The following is a 20,811-nucleotide window of genomic DNA, read 5'->3' on the forward strand; positions in this document are numbered from 1 at the left end:
CAAAAATCCATGTGGAATCCGGCGTGAAACATTCTGTGATGTCACCTGGACCAGTTGAGGTAGGAAATCCAGCAGCTCAGAGTCAGAGATGGAATCCATCCACTGCACGGCAGTCCGTCTCAGCTCCTGGTCCGGAAACCTGAAACAAAAACGTCATCAGTCATTGTGAAACGCCACACGGTGATCCTGTGACTCAGCAGCGACATACGAGGCATGGAGGAGTCCCAGAGCGTCCAGGTGCCCCAGACAAACCCACTGCTTCAACAAGGCATAGATTTCTGGTAGACATGCCCATTCCCAGCAGGTGGCGCTGGCGAGCACGAGGGGGAGCGCAGCACTTTCTGCCTGACAGAATGCCTTCTTCTCCCACAAGAGGCGCTTATCCTCCGATGTTAGCCTGCATAGGAAACACATTACCTTAGCTAGCAGAGCAAATCAAACAGTAACTGATGCCCTTCCTCCTTTTGTCCAGTAGGTGCCACTATCGTGCACCATTCTAAGAGAAGCCTCTTCACGTTACATTTTGAACATTTTTCAGTTTAAGGCTGGTTTCTGACCAGAAGAAGGACTTCTTATGCAGGACATCCTGCATGTGGCTCTGACTGGCGGTGTCCAGTTTGGAGAACTCGTACTGTGGGCAGAAGTCCGCTGGTGGTGGTGTGCTGAAAAGCACCTCAAAGGACGACGTGGGGAAGTCCACCTGAAGACATAAACAAAAAGCTGACAAAGGAAAACAGGTCGCACTTCCACCGGGCTCAGCCCAAAGGCACGCCCACATATCGCATGGCGGAGATGGAGATGCTTACGGTTAGGATGGTCAACAAGGACACAACAGAAACCAAGAAGACAACTTTCACCTGTAGGATGACACTGTCCGGCTGGTTAAAGTTTGGGGAACTCGATCGAGCGTTTCCACTTCTTCCTGGTGTTGAAGGCCACAAACCGAACAACTTCCTGCCACATGTCAACGTGCTGAAAAACAACAATAGGATGAGGATAGGACACACACACACACACACACATACACACAGAAAGCTATGCAACACAACCCCCTATCCTAACATGAAGAAGTCAGTCCTTATAGGCCCCAAGCCCCATTGGTGCCGGCGCTAATCTCAGAATTTCACAGTATGAAGCGGATATGAGTCTATGGACAAACAGCTCAGCGATCAATTACTTTTTAGTCAGTAATCTGTGATTAAGTGAATTATCTCAGGAGTTACCACACCCAGAGCCTTCAGCATTTCTGGACAGATCTCATCAACCCCCGGGGCCTTGCCACTGCGGAGTTGCTTGACTACTTCAGTGACTTCCACCAGGGAAATTGATGAAAATCCTCCATCAGCTTCCAGCTCTGCCCTTCCTCAAAGCGTTCCTTCCAGCTCCGGATTACATCCTCAGTTGAGGTCAACAGAGTCCCATCCTTACTGTAGACAGCTTGGATGGTTCCCCGTTTTCTCCTCCTGAGGTGCCTCATGGTCCGCCAGAAACACCATGGTGCTGACCGAAAGTCCTTCTCCATGGTTGCTCCGGAAGGACTCCTTCAGTCGGACGGCTTCCCTGACCACTGGTGTCCACCACAGTGTTCGAGGGTTGCCGCCCCTTGAGGCACCTAAGACCTTCAGGCCACAGCTCCCTGCTGCAGCTTCAGCAATGGAAGCTTTGAAAGTTACCCATTTTGGTTCAATGCTCCCAACCTCCACAGGGATGCTAGAGAAGCTCTGCCAGAGGCATGAGTTGAAGATCTGTTGGACAGTGGGCTCCTCCACACGTTCCCAGTTCACCCGCACTATCTGTTTGGGCTTACCAGGTCTGTCCAAAGTCCTCCCCACCCTCTGATCCAACTCACCACCAGATGGTGATCAGTTGACAGCTCTGCCCCTCTCTTCACCCGAGTGCTCAGAACATGCGGCCTCAAATCAGATGATACGATCACAAAATCGATCATCGATCTTCAGCCTAGGGTGCTCTGGTACCATGTACACTTATGAGCATCCTTATGTTCGAACATGGTGTTCGTTATGGACAGTCCACGACTAGCACAGAAGTCCAATAACAAATGACCATTCGGGTTTAGATCAGGGAGGCCATTCCTCCCAATCACACCTCTCCAAGTGTCTCTGTCATTGCCCACGTGTGTGTTGAAGTCCCCCAGCAGAACAATGGACGCCCCCACCAGAGCCCCATACAGGACTCCATTCAGGGAATCCAAGAAGGTCGCATACTCCAAAATGCTGTTCCGTGCATATGTACAAACAATGAGAAAAAAAAAAAAACGAGCTGACCCAAAAGGTGAAGCTCTCGATCTAGTGGTCAATATTCGTTCCTACTCTCACCTATGGTCATGAGTGTTGGGTCATGACCGAAAGAACAAGATCGCGGGTACAAGCGGCCGAAATGGGCTTCCTCAGGAGGGTGGCTGGTGTCTCCCTTAGAGATAGGGTGAGAAGTTTGGTCATCCGTGGGAGGCTCGGAGTAGAGTTGCTGCTTCTTCGCATTGAAAGGAGCCTGAGGTGGTTCGGGCATCTTGTAAGGATGCCTCCTGGGCGCCTCCCAAGGGAGGTGTTCCAGGCACGTCCATCTGGGAGGAGACCCCGAGGAAGACCCAGGACTAGGTGGAGAAATTATATCTCCACACTGGCCAGGGAACGCCTCGGGATCCATCAGTCAGAGGTGGTCAATGTAGCATGTGAAAGGGAAGCCTGGGGTCCCCTGCTGGAGCTGTTGCCCCCGCAACCCGAACCCGGAAAAGCAGTTGAAGATGAGTGAATGATCTCAGCAGTTACATCAGTTGCGTTTTTAGTTGTAATCTGTGGTTAAGTGAATAATCTCAGCAGTTACATCAGTCATTTTTTTAGTCAGTAATCTGCGGTTAAATGAACAATCTCTGCAGTTACTTTTTTTAGCCAGTAATCTGTGGTTAAGTAAATAATATCAAAAACCACAGTTATTTTTTTTTAGTCCATAATCTGTGGTTAAGGAATAATCTCAGCAGTTACATTTTTAGTCCGTAATATGTGGTTAAGTGAATAATCTCAGCAGTTACATCAATTACTTTTTCAGTCTTAATCTGTGGTTAAGTGAATAATTTCAACAGTTACATCAGTTACTTTTTTAGTCAGTAATCTGTGGTTAAGTGGATAATCTCAGCAGTTACATCAGTTACTTTTTTAGTCAGTAATCTGTGGTTAAGTGGATAATCTCAGCAGTTACATCAGTTACTTTTTTAGTTGTAATCTGTGGTTAAGTGAATAATCTTGGCAGTTACATCAATTACGTGTTTAAATGTAATCTGTGGTTAAGTGAATAATCAACAGTTACATCAGTTTCTTTTTAGTCAGCAATCTGTGGTTAAATAAACAATCTCAGCAGTTACTTTTTTTTAGTCAGTAATCTGTGGTTAAGTGAATAATCTCAAAAGTCACATAAATTACTTTTTAGCCAGTAATCTGTGGTTAAGTAAATAATATCAAAAATTAGTTACTTTTTTAATCCATAATAGCGGTGAAGTGAATAATATCAGCAGTTACATTTTTAGTCCATAATATGTGATTAAGTGAATAATCTCAGCAGTTACATCAGTTACCTTTTTAGTCAGTAATCTGCGGCGAAGTGAATAATCTAGGCAGTTACATCAGTTACTTTTTTACTTGTAATCTGTGGTTAAGTGAATAATCTCAGCAGTTACATTTTAGTCCATAATCTGTGGTTAAGTGAATAATCTCAAAAGTCACATCAGTTACTTTTTTAGTCAGTAATCTGTGGTTAAGTGAATAATCTCAAAAGTTACATCAGCTATTTTGTAGTCAGTAATCTGTGGTTAAGTGAATAATCTCAGCAGTTATGTTTTTAGTCCGTAATATGTGGTTAAGTGAATAATCTCAGCAATTACATCAGTTACCTTTTTAGTCAGTAAACTGTGGTTAAGGGAATAATTTCAACAGTTACATCAATTACTTTTTTAGTCAGTAATCTGTGGTTAAGTGAACAATCTCAGCAGTTACGTTTTAGTCAGTAAACTGTGGTTAAGTGAATAATTTCAACAGTTACATCAATTACTTTTTTAGCCAGTAATCTGTGGTTAAGTGAATAATTTCAACAGTTACATCAATTACTTTTTTAGTCAGTATTCTGTGGTTAAGTGAATATCTCAAAAGTTACATCAGTTACGTTTTAGTCAGTAATCTGTGGTTAAGTGAATATCTCAAAACTCACATCAGTTACTTTTTAGTCAGTAATCTGTGGTTAAGTGAGTAATATCAAAACTCACATCAGTTACTTTTTTAGTCTGTAATCTGTGGTTAAGTGAGTAATATTAAAACTCACATCAGTTACTTTTTTAGTCCGTAATCTGTGGTTAAGTGAATAATCTCAGCAGTTACATTTTAGTCCATAATCTGTGGTTAAGTGAATAATCTCAAAAGATACACCAGTTACTTTTTAGTCAGTAATCTGTGGTTAAGTGAATAATCTCAACAGTTACATCAATTACTTTTTTAGTCAGTAATCTGTGATTAAGTGAATAATCTCAGCAGTTACATTTTAAGTCTGTAATCTGTGGTTAAGTGAATAATTTCAACAGTTACTGTACATCAATTACTTTTTTAGTCATAATCTGTGGTTTAGTGAACAATCTCAGCAGTTACTTTTTTAGTCCGTGATCTGTGGTTAAGTGAATAATCTCAGCAGTTACATTTTTAGTCCGTAATCTGAGGTTAAGTGAATAATCTCAAAAGTCACATCAGTTACTTTTTTAGTCGTAATCTGTGGTTAAGTGAATAATCTCAAAAATTACATCAATTACTTTTTTAGTCGGTAACCTGTGGTTAAATGAATAATTTCAACAGTTACATAAATTACTTTTTAGTCAGTAATCTGTGGTTAAGTGAATCTCAAAAATTACATCAGTTACTTTTTAGCCAGTAATCTGTGGTTAAGTTGATAATTTCAACAGTTACATCAATTACTTTTTTAGTCATAATCTGTGGTTAAGTGAACAATCTCAGCAGTTACTTTTTTAGTCAGTAATCTGTGGTTAAGTGAATAATCTCAGCAGTTACTGTACGTTTTTAGCCCATAATCTGTGGCTAAGTTAATAATTTCAACAGTTACATCAATTACTTTTTTAGTCGGTAATCTGTGGTTAAGTGAATAATTTCAACAGTTACATCAATTACTTTTTTAGTCATAATCTGTGGTTAAGTGAACAATCTCAAAAGTTACATCAGTTTCTTTTTAGTCAATAATCTGTGGTTAAGTGAATAATTTCAACAGTTACATCAATTACTTTTTAGTCAGTAATCTGTGGTTAAGTGAATAATCTCAACAGTTACATCAGTTACAGTTTTTAGTCAGTAATCTGTGGTTAAGTGAATAATCTCAACAGTTACATCAATCATTGTCATAGCTGTTGGGCTGATGTTTTTCTTTTACTGTAGCAAAGGTGACTTATAACACTTCATGTTTATCAAATTATCATCTTTTGTCTGCTGTCTATCACTTGATGAACAAACAATTAATTGTTTCCTTGGAAAAACAACAAAAGTGGACATGTCATGTGACTCACTGTCTAAAGTTGAAAAGCGGCATGGTTACCCATCCCAGCGCCTCAATGCGACGCTGCTTCCCTTTCTCCTCCGCTCCTCCAGGGGGCGGCAAAGTGCTGGCATACAGTGTCACCGTCAGTTGGGACTCTCTGGGCAGCTGGTTGATCTGAACTGGAAAACAAACCCTGCAGGGACCAGGAGGACGAGGAGGAGCTGTCAGTATCGTCACAGAACATCTCAGGATGAAAGTTATTCAAAGATTAAAGAAAACGCACATCAACGTAAACACAGAGACGCTGTCAGATGAATGATGAAGTCATCTGACAGCGTCTCATTTTATTTCTAAACATTTCAATTTCAAAAACTGATAGAACATGAAGAAATACTGATGATTGAACACAGTTCTGCTGAAATCATTTCTTTGGAAATGAGATTGATTTAAAAGGAAATTCTTAGTGTCAAGAGCATCAAGTCCACAGAATAACTAATATAAATAATTTAACTAATACCACAATAACTAGTATCAATACTATCAATCTGTGAGCATGCTACAACCAATAACAGCCCCTGACAGAGGAAGGCGGAGCTTAAGGGAACTGCCTCTGTTGTCAGGTTTTCAAATTTAAGATTTATTTATTTATTTATTGAGATATGTTCATCTGGTCCATCCAGATCTTATTCTAAATATTTCTTTGATCTTTTTCTTCGATGTCACTAACATTGTGAACTAGATTTCCTTTTCCCACCGTGGATGATCCTGATTGGATGTTGGTGACGTACCTGTGGTCCCACACCACCAGGTGGAACAAATACTTGCTGACTGCCTGTTTGCTGGTGTGCTGTGGTGCACAAAGCTCCACCCCTCCATGGGTCAACAAGCAAGACAGGAAGAAACCCTCGTAGCTGATTGGACGGACAGACAGACAGACACACACAGACACACACGTCATTGGTCAGAGATTCCCTCATCCTGGTGCTTCCTGTCTTCCTGTGAGACTCAGTGTCTAAGTGACCTGAGGTGAGGACTGGATGTCTTTCTGCTGGACTGACTTAGTCTCCAACGAGTGTTTCCTTATGGGACAGAGACAAGGACACCGAGTTTTGACATCATGTCCATGTGGCGTGTCCCCTCTCAGTGAAACCTAAGCATTTTTAAAGTTTTAGTGCCATTATTAGTCTTCCCGTCATCTGTCTGTTCTTTAAATGTCTTTGTTCTTCTTCACGTATTGGACTCCTCCATAGAGCTGATGCATCATGGGAGATTATATTTTGTCCTCATGTTGGGTCAGAGAATGTGCATCCTGCTGGCTGATTCTTCTATAATTGTCCCCAGCTGCAGCCACACCCACACGCTGGCCGGAGCCTCCGCCCCCAGTCCCCCGGCTCTTGTGGCAGGTCAAAGGTCAAGCCTGTTTCTCAGGCTGCTCAGGTCCTTTGTCAGGATGGCTGTCCCGTGGGCGCGTGGGGGAGGGTCGGCAGAAACACCGCCTTTGTTTCACCGTCAGCGGGTTTTCATAGTCAGCACTTAAAAAAAAAAAAAAAAAAAAGCAAAGGGGAGCTTTTTCTAAGTATTTCTGCTTCAGCCGACTGCTTCTGGATATCTGTAACCATAGTTATAGATCATGTGATTAACCCTCAAACACAGGAAACTAAAAAAAAAAAAATAATAATAATTACCTTATTGGATCAATTTTCAGTTATTTTCAAATCTGCCAATTGGAAGATCAAAGCCGAGTGACAAGGACATGGAAACTCTCAGGTAGTAGAGAAGCTTGAATCTTCGACTGGACTGGGTTGCTTGACGCGAGGATGTTTCGCTTCAAATCGCAGAAGCTTCCTCAGCTAAAATTCTTGCTCTGGTGGTCTGAATTCTGTCTTGACTCTTGTAGAGAAGAATAATCAAGAAGTCACAAAAACTGGAGTTTTAAACCTAACCAGACCCCTCCTACCGAGAGGCAGAATGCTATAGGCTGGTGACTAAACAATAGCTCTAATTAGCACCTATTGTGCTCTAGTTAGCACCCTCCTAATGACAGGGCAGCTGTCCTTCTCCTGATGGCTCCCTTGACGACTCTGCTGATGACGTGAATGATTCATTACCATGAACAAAAGACTGAAACTGCTTTGACCTGAGTACCCCATTGTAAACAGGGGATAAAGCATGTCTCAGACCCCCTCCCCGGTTAAGGCTGGGTTTCAAACGTTTCACAAAGAATGCCTCCTTGACCCCTCTCTCAAACCATTTCTTCTCTCTGGCTAATATTTTAACTTCCTTGTCCTCAAACGTGTGGTTAGTGTCTTTAAGGTGGAGATGAACTGCAGACTGAGGTCCACTAGCGACCTCTCTGCGGTGCTGGTATAGCCTTTTGTGTAAAGGTTGCTTAGTCTCACCTATGTAGTGTTCGTTACAGTTTTCCTGACATCTGATATGATACACTACACTGCTCTGTTTGTAACTAGGGATCCGGTCCTTAGGGTGAACTAATTTCTGTCTCAAGGTGTTAACCGGTTTAAAGTAAACTGGGATTTTGTGCTGTCTGAAGATCCTCTGTAGTTTTTCCCCTACTCCTGCTAAATAAGGGAGAGACACTCTTCTTCTTGTCTCTGTCTCCTGTCTAGCTGGTCTCTTTGTTCTCTGGGACTTCTGCACTTTGTCAAGGGACCATCATGGGTACCCACATACTGTGAGGGCTTTCCGGACAAGTTGTTGTTCTTTAGCCCTTCCCTCTGCAGTTGTGGGCACCTGTAGGGCTCTTTGTTGAAGCGTCCTGATCACCCCAAGCTTGTGTTCAAGGGGGTGGTTTGAGCCAAAGAGCAGATATTGGTCAGTGTGAGTTGGTTTTCTGTAAACCTCTGTCTGGAGCTGCCTGTTCTCTCCAATCGTAACATCACAGTCCAAGAAGGCTAAATGGTTGTTTCTGGCATCCTCACATGTGAACTTGATACTGGAGTCCACCGAGTTGATGTGTTCTGTAAAGTCCTCAACTTCCTGTTGCTTGATTTTAACCCATGTGTCATCAACATATCTGAACCAGTGACTGGGAGAGATGCCCGTGAAAGACGACAAGGCTGTCTTCTCCACTTGCTCCATGTACAGATTGGCCACAATGGGGGATACCGGAGACCCCATCGCACAGCCATGAATCTGCCTGTAGTAATTCCCCCTAAACAGGAAATACGTGGTGTTAAGACAGATCTCCAAGAGCTGGCAGATGTGGTCTGGTGTGATTTTGGTCCTTTCATGTAGAGACACATCCTCCAGCAGTCTCTGCCTCACAGCTGAGACGGCCTCAGCGGTGGGGATGCAGGTGAACAACGAAGTCACATCAAAAGACACAATTGTTTCATCTGCCTCCAGCTGCAGGTCCTTGATTTTGTTCACAAAATCTTGTGTGTTCTCCACATGGTGGTCTAAGTTACCCACTAGAGGAGCCAAAATCCACTTGAAGTGCTTGGCCAAATTGTACATGATGGAATCTGTGCTACATACAATAGGCCTGAGTGGCACGTCCTGTTTGTGGATTTTGGGCAGTCCATAGATGCACAGAGTGGCGTCCCCAGGGTACAGTCTATAGTATGTCTGCCTGTCGATGAGTCCTTCTTTCTCCAGGTTTTGGAGGTAGCTAATGATTTTCTTCTTATAGCCACTCGTGGGTCTCTCTTCAGACGTTCGTATGTACTGGAGTCATTGAGCAAGTTGTTGATCTTGGCCTCGTAGTCAGATGTGTTCAGGACCACCGTGCATCTGCCTTAGCACTGTTCAGCGCTGCTGTGACTCTTAATCGGAGGTCCCCAGCTTCTGACTCTGACAAACTGTTATGTTTAATGGCTGACTCTACTGCAGTGATGTAATCTACTGTCGGTATATGTTTAGGGGTCACTGAGAAATTTAGTCTTTTAGTGAGCACATCCTTTTCTGTCTGTGTAAGAACCCTGTTGGAGAGATTCTTTACCCAATTTTCCCTGTTGTCACCAATTTGTCTGGGTGTATCTTTAAAAATACTCCCACTGAAAGTACGCCTTTTCTGCACTAAAAGGTTGTGAAACTTCCTGATTTGCTGCTCCTTACTTTTTAAATGCTCAGCCATTTGAATTTTAACTATGAACTTTGTGATCTTATTATGGGCCTCTTCCTCCACTAAAGTTTCTAACATTTTGTGCAGACTATCAAGATTATTTTGGAGGTCTAATATTTTAAAATGAAGCCTTCTAATTCTAAGACCCAAAATCCTCCTAAGTAACTAAGGTAACTCCTAAGGATCTTTTCTGCTGTGTGACCTGCTTCTAGTGCCTTTTGCTTCATGCATTTGGGAATAACATTGTTTTGTTTGCATCTCAGGTTAAATCTTAAGTGGTTTCTAAAGTTAGCTATCTTTTTAGCAGTCTTTTCCAGCTTACATACCAGTGCGAGGGCCTCATGCCCACAGTTGGTCGCAATGTTTCTGTGTAGGCTCTCAGTTGTCCAGGTGGTTTCCATAGTAGAGAAGCTTGAATCTTCGACTGGACTGGGTTGCTTGACGCGGACCAAAGCATCCTTATCCTGCCAGCAGATAAAGGCAGATGCACAGTGGTCCTGAACACATCTGACTACGAGGCCAAGATCAACAACTTGCTCAGTGACTCCAGTACATACGATCGTCTGAAGAGAGACCCCACGAGCGGCTATAAGAAGAAAATCATTAGCTACCTCCAAAACCTGGAGAAAGAGGGACTCATTGACAGGCAGACATACTACAGACTGTACCCTGGGACGCCACTCCGTGCATCTATGGACTGCCCAAAATCCACAAACAGGACGTGCCACTCAGGCCTATTGTATGTAGCACAGATTCCATCATGTACAATGTGGCCAAGCACCTCAAGTGGATTTTGGCTCCTCTAGTGGGTAACTCAGAACACCATGTGGAGAACACACAAGATTTTGTGAACAAGATCAAGGACCTGCAGCTGGAGGCAGATGAAACTATGGTGTCATTTGATGTGACATCGTTGTTCACCTGCATCCCCACCGCTGAGGCCGTCTCAGCTGTGAGGCAGAGACTGCTGGAGGATGTGTCTCTACTTGAAAGGACCAAAATCACACCAGACCACATCTGCCAGCTCTTGGAGATCTGTCTTAACACCACGTATTTCCTGTTTAGGGGGAATTACTACAGGCAGATTCATGGTTGTGCGATGGGGTCTCCGGTATCCCCCATTGTGTCCAATCTGTACATGGAGCAAGTGGAGAAGACAGCCTTGTCGTCTTTCACGGGCATCTCTCCCAGTCACTGGTTCAGATATGTTGATGACACATGGGTTAAAATCACGCAACAGGAAGTTGAGGACTTTACAGAACACATCAATTCGGTGGACTCCAGTATCAAGTTCACATGTGAGGATGCCAGAAACAACCATTTAGCCTTCTTGGACTGTGATGTTACGATTGGAGAGAACAGGCAGCTCCAGACAGGGGTTTACAGAAAACCAACTCACACTGACCAATATCTGCTCTTTGGCTCAAACCACCCTCTTGAACACAAGCTTGGGGTGATCAGGACGCTTCAACACAGAGCCCTACAGGTGCCCACAACTGCAGAGGGAAGGGCTAAAGAACAACAACTTGTCCGGAAAGCCCTCACAGTATGTGGGTACCCATGATGGTCCCTGGACAAAGTGCAGAAGTCCCAGAGAACAAAGAGACCAGATAGACAGGAGACGGAGACAAGAAGAAGAGGAGTGTCTCTCCCTTATTTAGCAGGAGTAGGGGAAAAACTACAGAGGATCTTCAGACAGCACAAAATCCCAGTTTAATTTAAACCGGTTAACACCTTGAGACAGAAATTAGTTCACCCTAAGGACATGATCCCTAGTTACAAACAGAGCAATGTAGTGTATTCTATCAGATGTAAGGAAAACTGTAACGAACACTACATAGGTGAGACTAAGCAACCTTTACACAAAAGGCTATACCAGCACCGCAGAGAGGGCACCAGTGGACCTCAGTCTGCAGTTCATCTCCACCTGAAAGACACTAACCACACGTTTGAGGACAAGGAAGTTAAAATATTAGCCAGAGAGAAGAAATGGTTTGAGAGAGGGGTCAAGGAGGCATTCTTTGTGAAATGTTTGAAACCCAGCCTTAACCGGGGAGGGGGTCTGACACACGCTTTGTCCCCTGTTTACAATGAGGTACTCAGGTCAAAGCAGTTTCAGTCTTTTGTTCATGGTAATGAGTCATTCACGTCATCAGCAGAGTCGTCAAGGACAGGTCAGGGACAGCTGCCCTGTCATTAGGAGGGTGCTAACTAGAGTACAATAGGTGCTAATTAGAGCTATTGTTTAGTCACCAGCCTATAGCATTCTGCCTCTTGGTAGGAGGGGTCTGGTTAGGTTTAAAACTCCAGCTTTTGTGACTTCTTGATTATTCTTCTCTACAAGAGTCAAGACAGAAGTCAGACCACCAGAGCAAGAATTTTAGCTGAGGAAGCTTCTGCGATTTGAAGCGAAACATCCTTGCGTCAAGCAACCCAGTCCAGTCGAAGATTCAAGCTTCTCTACTATGGAAACTACCTGGACAACTGAGAGCCTACACAGAAACGTCTCAGGTACCCACTTTAAGAAGCCCAGTCAGGTCAAAGGTCAGAGGTGTTTGGTGGTTCTGATATCTATGCAGGAGAACAAAGCCTGAACCTTTTGAGGGTCCTGGTGCTTCCTGTCACACCATCTGGTTGTCAGACTTGGACTCTATTTCAATTTAATTTCAATTTATTTTCATTTATATAGCGCCAAATCACAACAGAGTTGCCTCAAGGTGCTTCATACAAGTAAGGTCTAAGGAAGGTTTCTAAGGAAGAAACCTCAAGCAGACCAGACTCAAAGGGGTGACCCTCTACACGGGCCATGATACAGACGCAAATTACAGAACAATTCACAAAACAAATATACAGGAAATGTTGTTGGTGCACAGGACAGGAAGGTCTCCAGCACAGACACCACACCCATCTCTGGATGGAGCTGCACCTTAAACAGAGAGAAAAAAAAAAGCAATCAGGCATCAGAAAAACAAGAAATACACTATAATTTGTCAGCATTAAACAACAAGAAAAACAGAAGAAATACTAAGGTGATCGCCAGCCACTAGCCCTAAATTTCACTAAAAGACCCAGAATTTAGATAAAGCTGAGGCCGTGGAATGCTCCGTTTACTAATAAAATGAATTTAAAAGAGTAAAAAGCACAGTAACATAGTAACTCTAACCAGTGTCCTAAGGTGAGGTCAGGATGTCGTTGGTCCCAGGTCTCTGTGGAGGATTTTTGGGTCCTGTTGGAATGACTTTGTGTCCATTGAACAGTTACTTAGTGAGACTCAGATGAGGAGGATCACTGACACTGTGAGGGAACATCAGACACCACGTTTAGTCCATGTGGAGAGTTTCTCTGGACAGGATCCAAGACACAGTGTTCAGGACCCCAGAGACTGGAGAAGGTCAAGGACACGCCCACATTTCACCTGGCTGGTTACTTTGGAGAGTTGGGGAGGTATTGGGTGACTGCCTGGGTGGTTGCCATCCAGGACTCAGTCATTCTACTGCGTGGTGATGTGCAGGTCCAGTGTGTCTCACAGACCTGACCTGGGTGAGATGTGTGAAACATTAACGTTTTATTTACGCTGACAGTTAGTGAGTTTGAGCGTTAGTGTGTCCTGTTTTACACTTCGCAAGGTACTGTCTCATCCACCTGGAGACATGTATCCTACATTCGCTCCTCTGTGGTCCAAGAGAAAAGATGTCCCAGCCCCAGTAGGTGGATGAGCCAAACTAAGCCAAACGTAAGACATACTGAGCTCACATTCACTGGACGTCAGGCTACCGCTGAGCTAGCACGGCGGTGTGACATGAAGACATGTTAGTCTGGTGTTACCTGGCAGCCCAGGTGATGGGGATGCGGTGAGCAGCATAGATGTTGAAGGACAGGATGCTGGTGATGTGGCCGGCCTCCTGCATGGGCGCCGTGAAGCAGCGACTTTGCACCGTCGGGTGGAAATTAGCATTGAACGTGTTGCAGTACAGCTCCACCAAATCCAAGATTGACGCAGTCAACTTCTCCACAACCGTCTCTGAGACAGATGAATAAAACTGCGGAGTAAGACATGTGGACAGACACACAGCAAAAGCACCCATAGGCACACGCCAGATTGTCTACAGCGCCATCTACAGGTGTACGTGTGCTGGGTTAATGTTGTACCTCTGTTTTCTCTGACAGCCAGCACTGAGGCATCCTGGGAAAGAAACATGGAAGAAGACATGCTGGCGTCAGAAATGCACAATAAAGCAGACGTGGTGTCTGGTGGTGCTTTTTCACCTTTTGTACTTTGGGCTGCAGGCGACAGGGGCATGCTGGGAGCAGACTGAGGGCAGAGGTCACGTCAGGCGTCTCCACGGCAGCCAGCGAGCTACAGAGAGCTTTCACAGACTGTACGAGACGCTCCACGTGTAGCGGCAGGTCCACCTTCAGTGACGGGTGGGAACCAGAAGAAGCAAAGTTACATCGTAGTTTAACAAAACAGCGCCCCCTACAGCTAGTTTTCAACAAACTGGATGTTGGTGATGAACAATTTGAAGGATTTTAAGTTTTCCCCCCCCATTCAGGGCACAATGGTTGTTACCTCTGACATCACAAAGGATTCGGCTTCATTGTGAAACGTGTCCAGCAGCAGTGTCAACGCCTCCCTGAAGAGACGCAAAGAGAGACGCTAGAAAAATACAGAACCTGGCAAAAGGTGGCATCACATTCAAAGTGCCCAAACTGCTGACAATCTTATAAACCCCCCAGCAGGAGGATCAGCGTCATACAGCTGCTCAAAGTATCCGGTCCAACGGGGCGGGACAGAGCAGACGTCTGTCAGGACCGAGTAAGTCAGCCACTGGTTTGGAGGACTACAGGGCTTCGACGTGCACGTGGCGATGTGCCGCTCACCATGGTGGAACACAAGCTGAGAATAGTAGGACGTTTCTTTCGCTAAGCGAAACGTCCTCACGTCAAGCAACCCAGTCCAGTCGAAGATTCAAGCATCTCTACTATGGAAACCACCTGGACAACTGAGAGCCTTCACAGAAACAAGCGGAGAATTCGCTGCGACAACCAATGAAATCAAGCGTACAACCTTCATGATGACTGTTCAGGCACATGCTCCGCCTCCTCACCTGGTGACCGTCTGTTTAATTGGACGCTCCTGAAGCAGAATGTTGTGGTTCATCGTCGACACCGTGTCATCGTCTTCTTTCTGTTCAAGGTGCACAGAAAGTAAAATTTTAAAAAGTTTTGTCTGTTAAAATAACCTCCTCCTATTGGCTGGCCTGTGTTACCGGGTAACGGCGCCACCTGTTGTAGGCGTCGAGTTTCACATGACTAGAACACATGATGCGCGCAAACACAGTGTTCAAACACAAGTCAACAATCTGTCTCCAAGTGCTGCTTTCTTTGGTCTGTTCAGGAATTCTTGAATAACATGATTGAAGACGGTCCACGAGGCGTTCCAGCCAGTCTGCCACAGACCAACATGGACTGATAGTGGCCATGTGGTCTGACGGACCACATGGCCGGACAGCCGGATTTGGGCTCCACGATCAGGACCCTTCTACTCTAGGCCTTTTGAAGGTTTTGTAGGTTCTAGTAGGTTTTGAAGGTACTTTATTTTGGTGCATACCCGTTTAGTTCCACAGCACCTGTCTAGTGGAGGACCGACAGTCTCGTTTAAATCTGACTGAATTCAGCTGGTGCTGAGGTCACTACCTCTGAACGTCGTCAATGTTTTCAAATAGTGGAAAGAAAAAAAAGGTAACAGCAGCTTTTGTCCTGCGGGGACAAAAAATATATATTTGATGTGAACTTCATCTGCATTTGGTGGAGAGGTTAACGCTAGGCTAAACGACATGCCTAACATAACCTAGTTTATCAAAAATACAGCCAATAATCAACAGATGTCTTTATAACGCCAGAAGGTCACATATTGTTATGTCGCACAGCCTGACCGCTACTTTATGAGCTTCAAACGGTTCAGAAGCGAGAGTCTTAAAGTGAAACAAAAACATAAAACAACGAGAGCACCGCGCTCGTAGAGCGCAAACATCAGCCAACACAAATTTCAATTCCATAAATTTATACCTTGGAAAAAATTTCAAGATCAAAGTCCTGTTAGAAGTGACTTTTCATATAACACAAAATACAGATCAAAAGGTCTTTTCAATGATAAATTTAAATGGCCACAAAATCTGTAATCTGGATCTGATCTGGATTAAACTTTGTCAGGTGACAGTGAGTGTCAGTCTGCACCTGACATTCAAATATGAGAGTGACTGGGAGACATTTGATTAAGATATAATGTAAAATATACATTAAAAGGGGTTTCAATGATAAATTTAAATGGCTATGGCAGATCCAGATCAAACTTTGTCAGTTGATAAAGGATACATAAGGACCCCAAAAGAAAGAAATTCAATGCTTTTTTTTTTTTTAAATTCATTCGATGTAAATAAAGATAGGGATTTTTGCAATATTTTTCCTGATTCTGACCTATGACCTTGAAAATTGAATCAGTTCTTGTCTAACAGAACATGAATCTTCATTAAAAATTTCATAATGATATATGAATAATTGTGGGCTCCAGGTTGTTCACAAGCAAACATCAAAAACATAACCTCCTCCAACTTTGTTGGCAAAAGTAAAAAAAAAAAAAAAGCCACTGAAAATTTATATATACAGTGAGGAAAATAAGTATTTGAACACCCTGCAATTCTGCACATTCTCCCACTTAGAAATCATGGAGGGGTCTGAAATTTCCATCTTAGGTGCATGTCCACTGTAAGAGACAATCTAAAAAAAAATCTGGAAATCACAATGTATGATTTTTTAAATAATTTATTTGTATGTTACTGCTGCAAATAAGTATTTGAACACCTGCCAACCATCAAGAATTCTGTCTCTTACAGACCTGTTAATTTTTCTTTAAGAAGCCCTCTTATTATGCACTCTTTACCTGTATTAACTGCACCTGTTTGAACTTGTTACCTGTATAAAAGACACCTGTTCACACAATCAATCACACTCCAACCTGTCCACCATAGCCAAGACCAAAGAGCTGTCTAAGGACACCAGGGACAGAACTGTAGACCTGCACAAGGCTGGGATGGACTACAGGACAACAGACAAGCAGCTTGGTAGAAGACAACAACTGTTATGATTATTTATTAGAAAGTGGAAGAAACACAAGATGACTGTCAATCTCCCTCGGTCTGGGATTCCATGCAAGATCTCACTTTGTGGGGTAAGGATGATTCTGAGAAAGCTCAGAACTACACAGGAGGACTTGGTCAATGACCTGAAGAGAGCTGGGACCACAGTCACAAAGATTACATTAGTAACACATGATGCTGTCATGGTTTAAAATCCTGCAGGGCAGCAAGGTCCCCCTGCTCAAGCCAGCACATGTCCAGGCCCGTTTGAAGTTCACCAGTGACCATCCGGATGATCCAGAGGAGGCATGGGAGAAGGTCATGTGGTCAGATGAGACCAGAATAGAGCTTTCTGGAACCAACTCCACTTACCATGTTTAGAGGATGAGAACAACCCAAAGAAAACCATCCCAACTGTGAAGCATGGGGGTGGAAACATCATACTCTGGGGATGCTCTTCTGCAAAGGGGACAGGACGACTGCGCCATATTGAAGGGAGGATGGATGGGGTCATGTATTGTGAGATTTTGGCAAACAACCTCCTTCCCTCAGTAAGAGCATTGAAGATGGGTCATGGCTGGGTCTTCCATCATGACAATGACCCCAAACACACAGCCAGGGCAACTAAGGAGGGGCTCCGTAAGAAGCATTTCAAGGTCTTGGAGTGGCCTGGCCAGTCTCCAGACCTGAACTCAATAGAAAATCTTTGGAGGGAGCTGAAACTCCAAACCTGGAAGATCTGGAGAAGATCTGTATGGAGGAGTGGACCAAAATCCCTGCTGCAGTGTGTGAAAACCTGGTGAAAAACTACAGGAAACGTTTGACCTCTGTAATTGCAAACAAAGGCTACTGTACCAAATATTAACTTTGATTTTCACAGGTGTTCAAATACTTATTTGCAGCAGTAACATAGAAATAAATTATATATAAAAAAAAAAATCATACATTGTGATGATTATAACTAACAACTAATAAAAATCCCAAATTCAGTATCTCAGAAAATTAGAATATTACTTAAGACCAATACAAAAAAGGAATTCTAGAAATGTTGGCCAGCTGAAAAGTATGAACATGTCCAGCACTCAATATGTAGTCGGGGCTCCTTTTGCCTGAACTCCTGCAGTAATGCGTCGTGGCACGGAGTCAGTCTGTGGCACTGCTCAGGTGGTATGAGAGCCCAGGTTGCTCTGATAGTGGCCTTCAGCTCTTCTGCATTGTTGGGTCTGGCGTGTCCCATCATAGACTTTCTACGGGGTTAAAGGTCAGGCGAGTTTGCTGGCCAGTTAAGAACAGGGATACCATGGTCCTTAAACCAGGTACTGGTAGCTTTGACACTGTGTGCAGGTGCCAAGTCCTGTAGGAAAATGAAATCTGCATCTCCGTAAAGTTGGTCAGCAGCAGGAAGCATGAAGTGCTCTACAACTTCCTGGGAGATGACTGCGTTGACCTTGGACCTCAGAAAACACAGTGGACCAACACCAGCAGATGACACGGCACCACAAACCATCACTGACTGTGGAAACTTTACACTGGACCTCAAGCAATGTGGATTCTGTGCCTCTCCTCTCTTCCTCCAGACTCTGGGACCTTGATTTCCAAAGGAAATGGAAAATGTACTTTGATCAGAGAAGATAACTTTGGAGCACTCAGCAGCAGTCCAGAGTCCTTTTTGTCTTTAGCCCAGATAAGACGTCAAGTCAGCAGGATGCCCCATGATTGTGTCGCCCACAGAACCAGACTGAGAGACCAGTTAAAGGCCTTTGCAGGTGTTTTGAGTTAAGTAGCTGATTAGAGTCTGACACCAGGTGTCTTCAATATTCAACCTTTTCACAAGATTCTCATTTTCTGAGATACTGAATTTGAGATTTTCATTAGTTGTCACTTATAATCATAAAAATTAATAGAAATAAACACTTGAAATAGGGCAGCACAGTGGTTTAGTGGTTAGCAGTGTTGCCTCACAGCGAGGAGGTCATGGGTTCAATTCCCGCCTGTGGCCTTTCTGTGCGGAATTAGCATGTTCTCCCCATGGTTGCGTGGGTTTTCTCCAGGTGCTCAGGTTTCCTCACACATCCAAAGACATGCAGGTGAGGTGGATTGGAATCTTTAAATTGTCCATAGTGAGTGGGTGTGAATGTGTGTCCCTGTGACAGACTGGAGTCCTGTCCTGGGTGAACCCCGCCGAGTGCTGGGATAGGCTCCAGCCCCCGCAACCCTTGATTGGACTAAGCAGTTGACAAAGAGAGAGAGTGTGTGTGTGTGTGTGTGTGTGTGTGTGTGTGTGTGTGTAAGCACTTGAAATATATCAGTCTGTGTGGAATGAATGGATACATTATACAACTTGAATTTTTTGAATGGAATTACTTAAATCAACTTTTTCATGATATTCTAATTATATAACCAGCACCTGTATATATATATATATATATATATATATATATGGACACATGAACAGTGCGTCTTTGGCAAAGCTGGACGGTGGGATAAACAGCAGTCAGTTCCTGTTTGTGTTTGGTGGCGTGTGCATTCAGACCGTGCGAGTCAGCTCCGTCCTGACGGCAGATCTCCGGGTGAGGACCAGACGGATGTCCCAGTGAAACTTCAGAGACTGCTGGACAAACTCCAGACCGGCCAGAGTCTGAGAGCTGGGGGGAGAGAGTGACATTGTAGTAGTATTGTTTTTAGAGTCATCTTTCTCGAGGACATCTGTTGACTTGTGGTTCAGAACAGTTAAAAAAAAAAAAAAAAGAACTGATTGTGTGAATTTTTTGGGGACAGAACACAGAGGACAAAGTGTGTGAGCAGCAGCACTCAGAAGAAATGAAGTAAAAATGGATCAGGAACAGGTAGACATCAAGTCGTTTTAAATAAACACACCTACATGACACGTCAGGTCTTCCACACTTTGTGACATCATAGAGATGTATATTCAACAACTTTATCAAACAAACTAACCCCCAGAGCCAAGACTACCCCCCAAACAGACAAACTATCTCCCCAAACAGACCTCCCAAACTAACTCCCAGAGCCAGGGCCTAAGACAGACCCCTGTGGAACCCCAAATTTCACGTCACTAAGGTTAGAGGTAGTGTTACTGTACAAAACACAGTGAGAACGACTGGTCAGGTATGACGTCAGCCATGCAAGGGACACTCCCAGTAATCCCAAAATGATTTTCCAGCCTATCAAGTAGAATATGATGATCCACTGTATCAAATGCAGCACTGAGATCTAACAGCAACAGAACCGTAGTGGTGTCCGAATCCATTGTAAGCAGAAGATCATTCACCACTTTAGTGAGAGCCGTCTCTGTGGAATGATATTTTCTAAAAGTAGACTGCAGTGGCTCAAAGAGATTATTCTCAGTAAGATAGTCCTCGAGCTGCCGTGACACCACTTTTTCCAGAATTTTAGAACAAAATGACAGATTTGATATCGGCCGATAGTTTTTCAATACACTAGGGTCAAGATTAGGTTTCTTAAGTAATGGTTTAATCACTGCAGATTTGAAACATTTAGGAACAGATCCAGAAGTTAAAGAAAGATTAATAATTTCGGCCCAAGAGTGGGCCGACTGTGGGTATCGGATCAAATAAACAGGTTGTGCTTTTTGTTGACATTATGAGTTTTGTCAGCATGCCTAGTGAAATACTATCAAATTCTGTAAATCTAGGTAATACCTCAGTAGTGGCTCCCACCTCAATAGCAGGGTGTAGTGGCTGGGTTAAGGCATGCTGGGATATGTTTAACCTGATGTCTTCTATTTTCTTCTCAAAGTAATCCAGGAAATCTTCTGCTGTAAAAGGAGAGTGAACTACAGGCAGTTGTCCATGAATAAGTGTTGCCACCGTGTCAAACAAGAACTTTGAGTTATGCTTGTTTTTGTTGATCAAATCAGAGTAGTAAGTCCACTTTGTAGCCAGTAGTGCATGCTTATAGTCTAAGATAGCATCACACCACGCAAGGTGAAATACTTCTAATTTTGAATGACGCCATTTCCGTTCTAGACCTCTTGCTTTATGCTTGAGGTCACGCAGATAATCACTGAACCAA

General features: G+C 43.7%; 1 protein-coding gene across 2 annotated transcripts in view; it reads right to left on the bottom strand.

Annotated features, from left to right (window-relative positions):
• pik3c2b (phosphatidylinositol-4-phosphate 3-kinase, catalytic subunit type 2 beta) overlaps positions 1-20,811 on the bottom strand; it is a 186,716-nt gene that overhangs the window by 85,480 nt on the left and 80,425 nt on the right. For both annotated transcript variants that reach the window (XM_034165394.1, XM_034165393.1), the window contains exons 6-17: positions 19,292-19,403; positions 14,731-14,810; positions 14,193-14,256; positions 13,889-14,035; positions 13,772-13,805; positions 13,448-13,643; positions 6,327-6,449; positions 5,567-5,731; positions 858-972; positions 558-700; positions 209-397; positions 46-139 (exon numbers count right to left, since the gene is read on the bottom strand). In XM_034165394.1, coding sequence (XP_034021285.1) covers positions 46-139; positions 209-397; positions 558-700; positions 858-972; positions 5,567-5,731; positions 6,327-6,449; positions 13,448-13,643; positions 13,772-13,805; positions 13,889-14,035; positions 14,193-14,256; positions 14,731-14,810; positions 19,292-19,403 — 1,462 coding nt within the window. The remainder of the gene's footprint in view (positions 1-45; positions 140-208; positions 398-557; positions 701-857; positions 973-5,566; positions 5,732-6,326; positions 6,450-13,447; positions 13,644-13,771; positions 13,806-13,888; positions 14,036-14,192; positions 14,257-14,730; positions 14,811-19,291; positions 19,404-20,811) is intronic.

Source organism: Thalassophryne amazonica, unplaced genomic scaffold, assembly GCF_902500255.1.
Source record: "Thalassophryne amazonica unplaced genomic scaffold, fThaAma1.1, whole genome shotgun sequence".
Lineage (NCBI taxonomy): Eukaryota > Metazoa > Chordata > Actinopteri > Batrachoidiformes > Batrachoididae > Thalassophryne > Thalassophryne amazonica.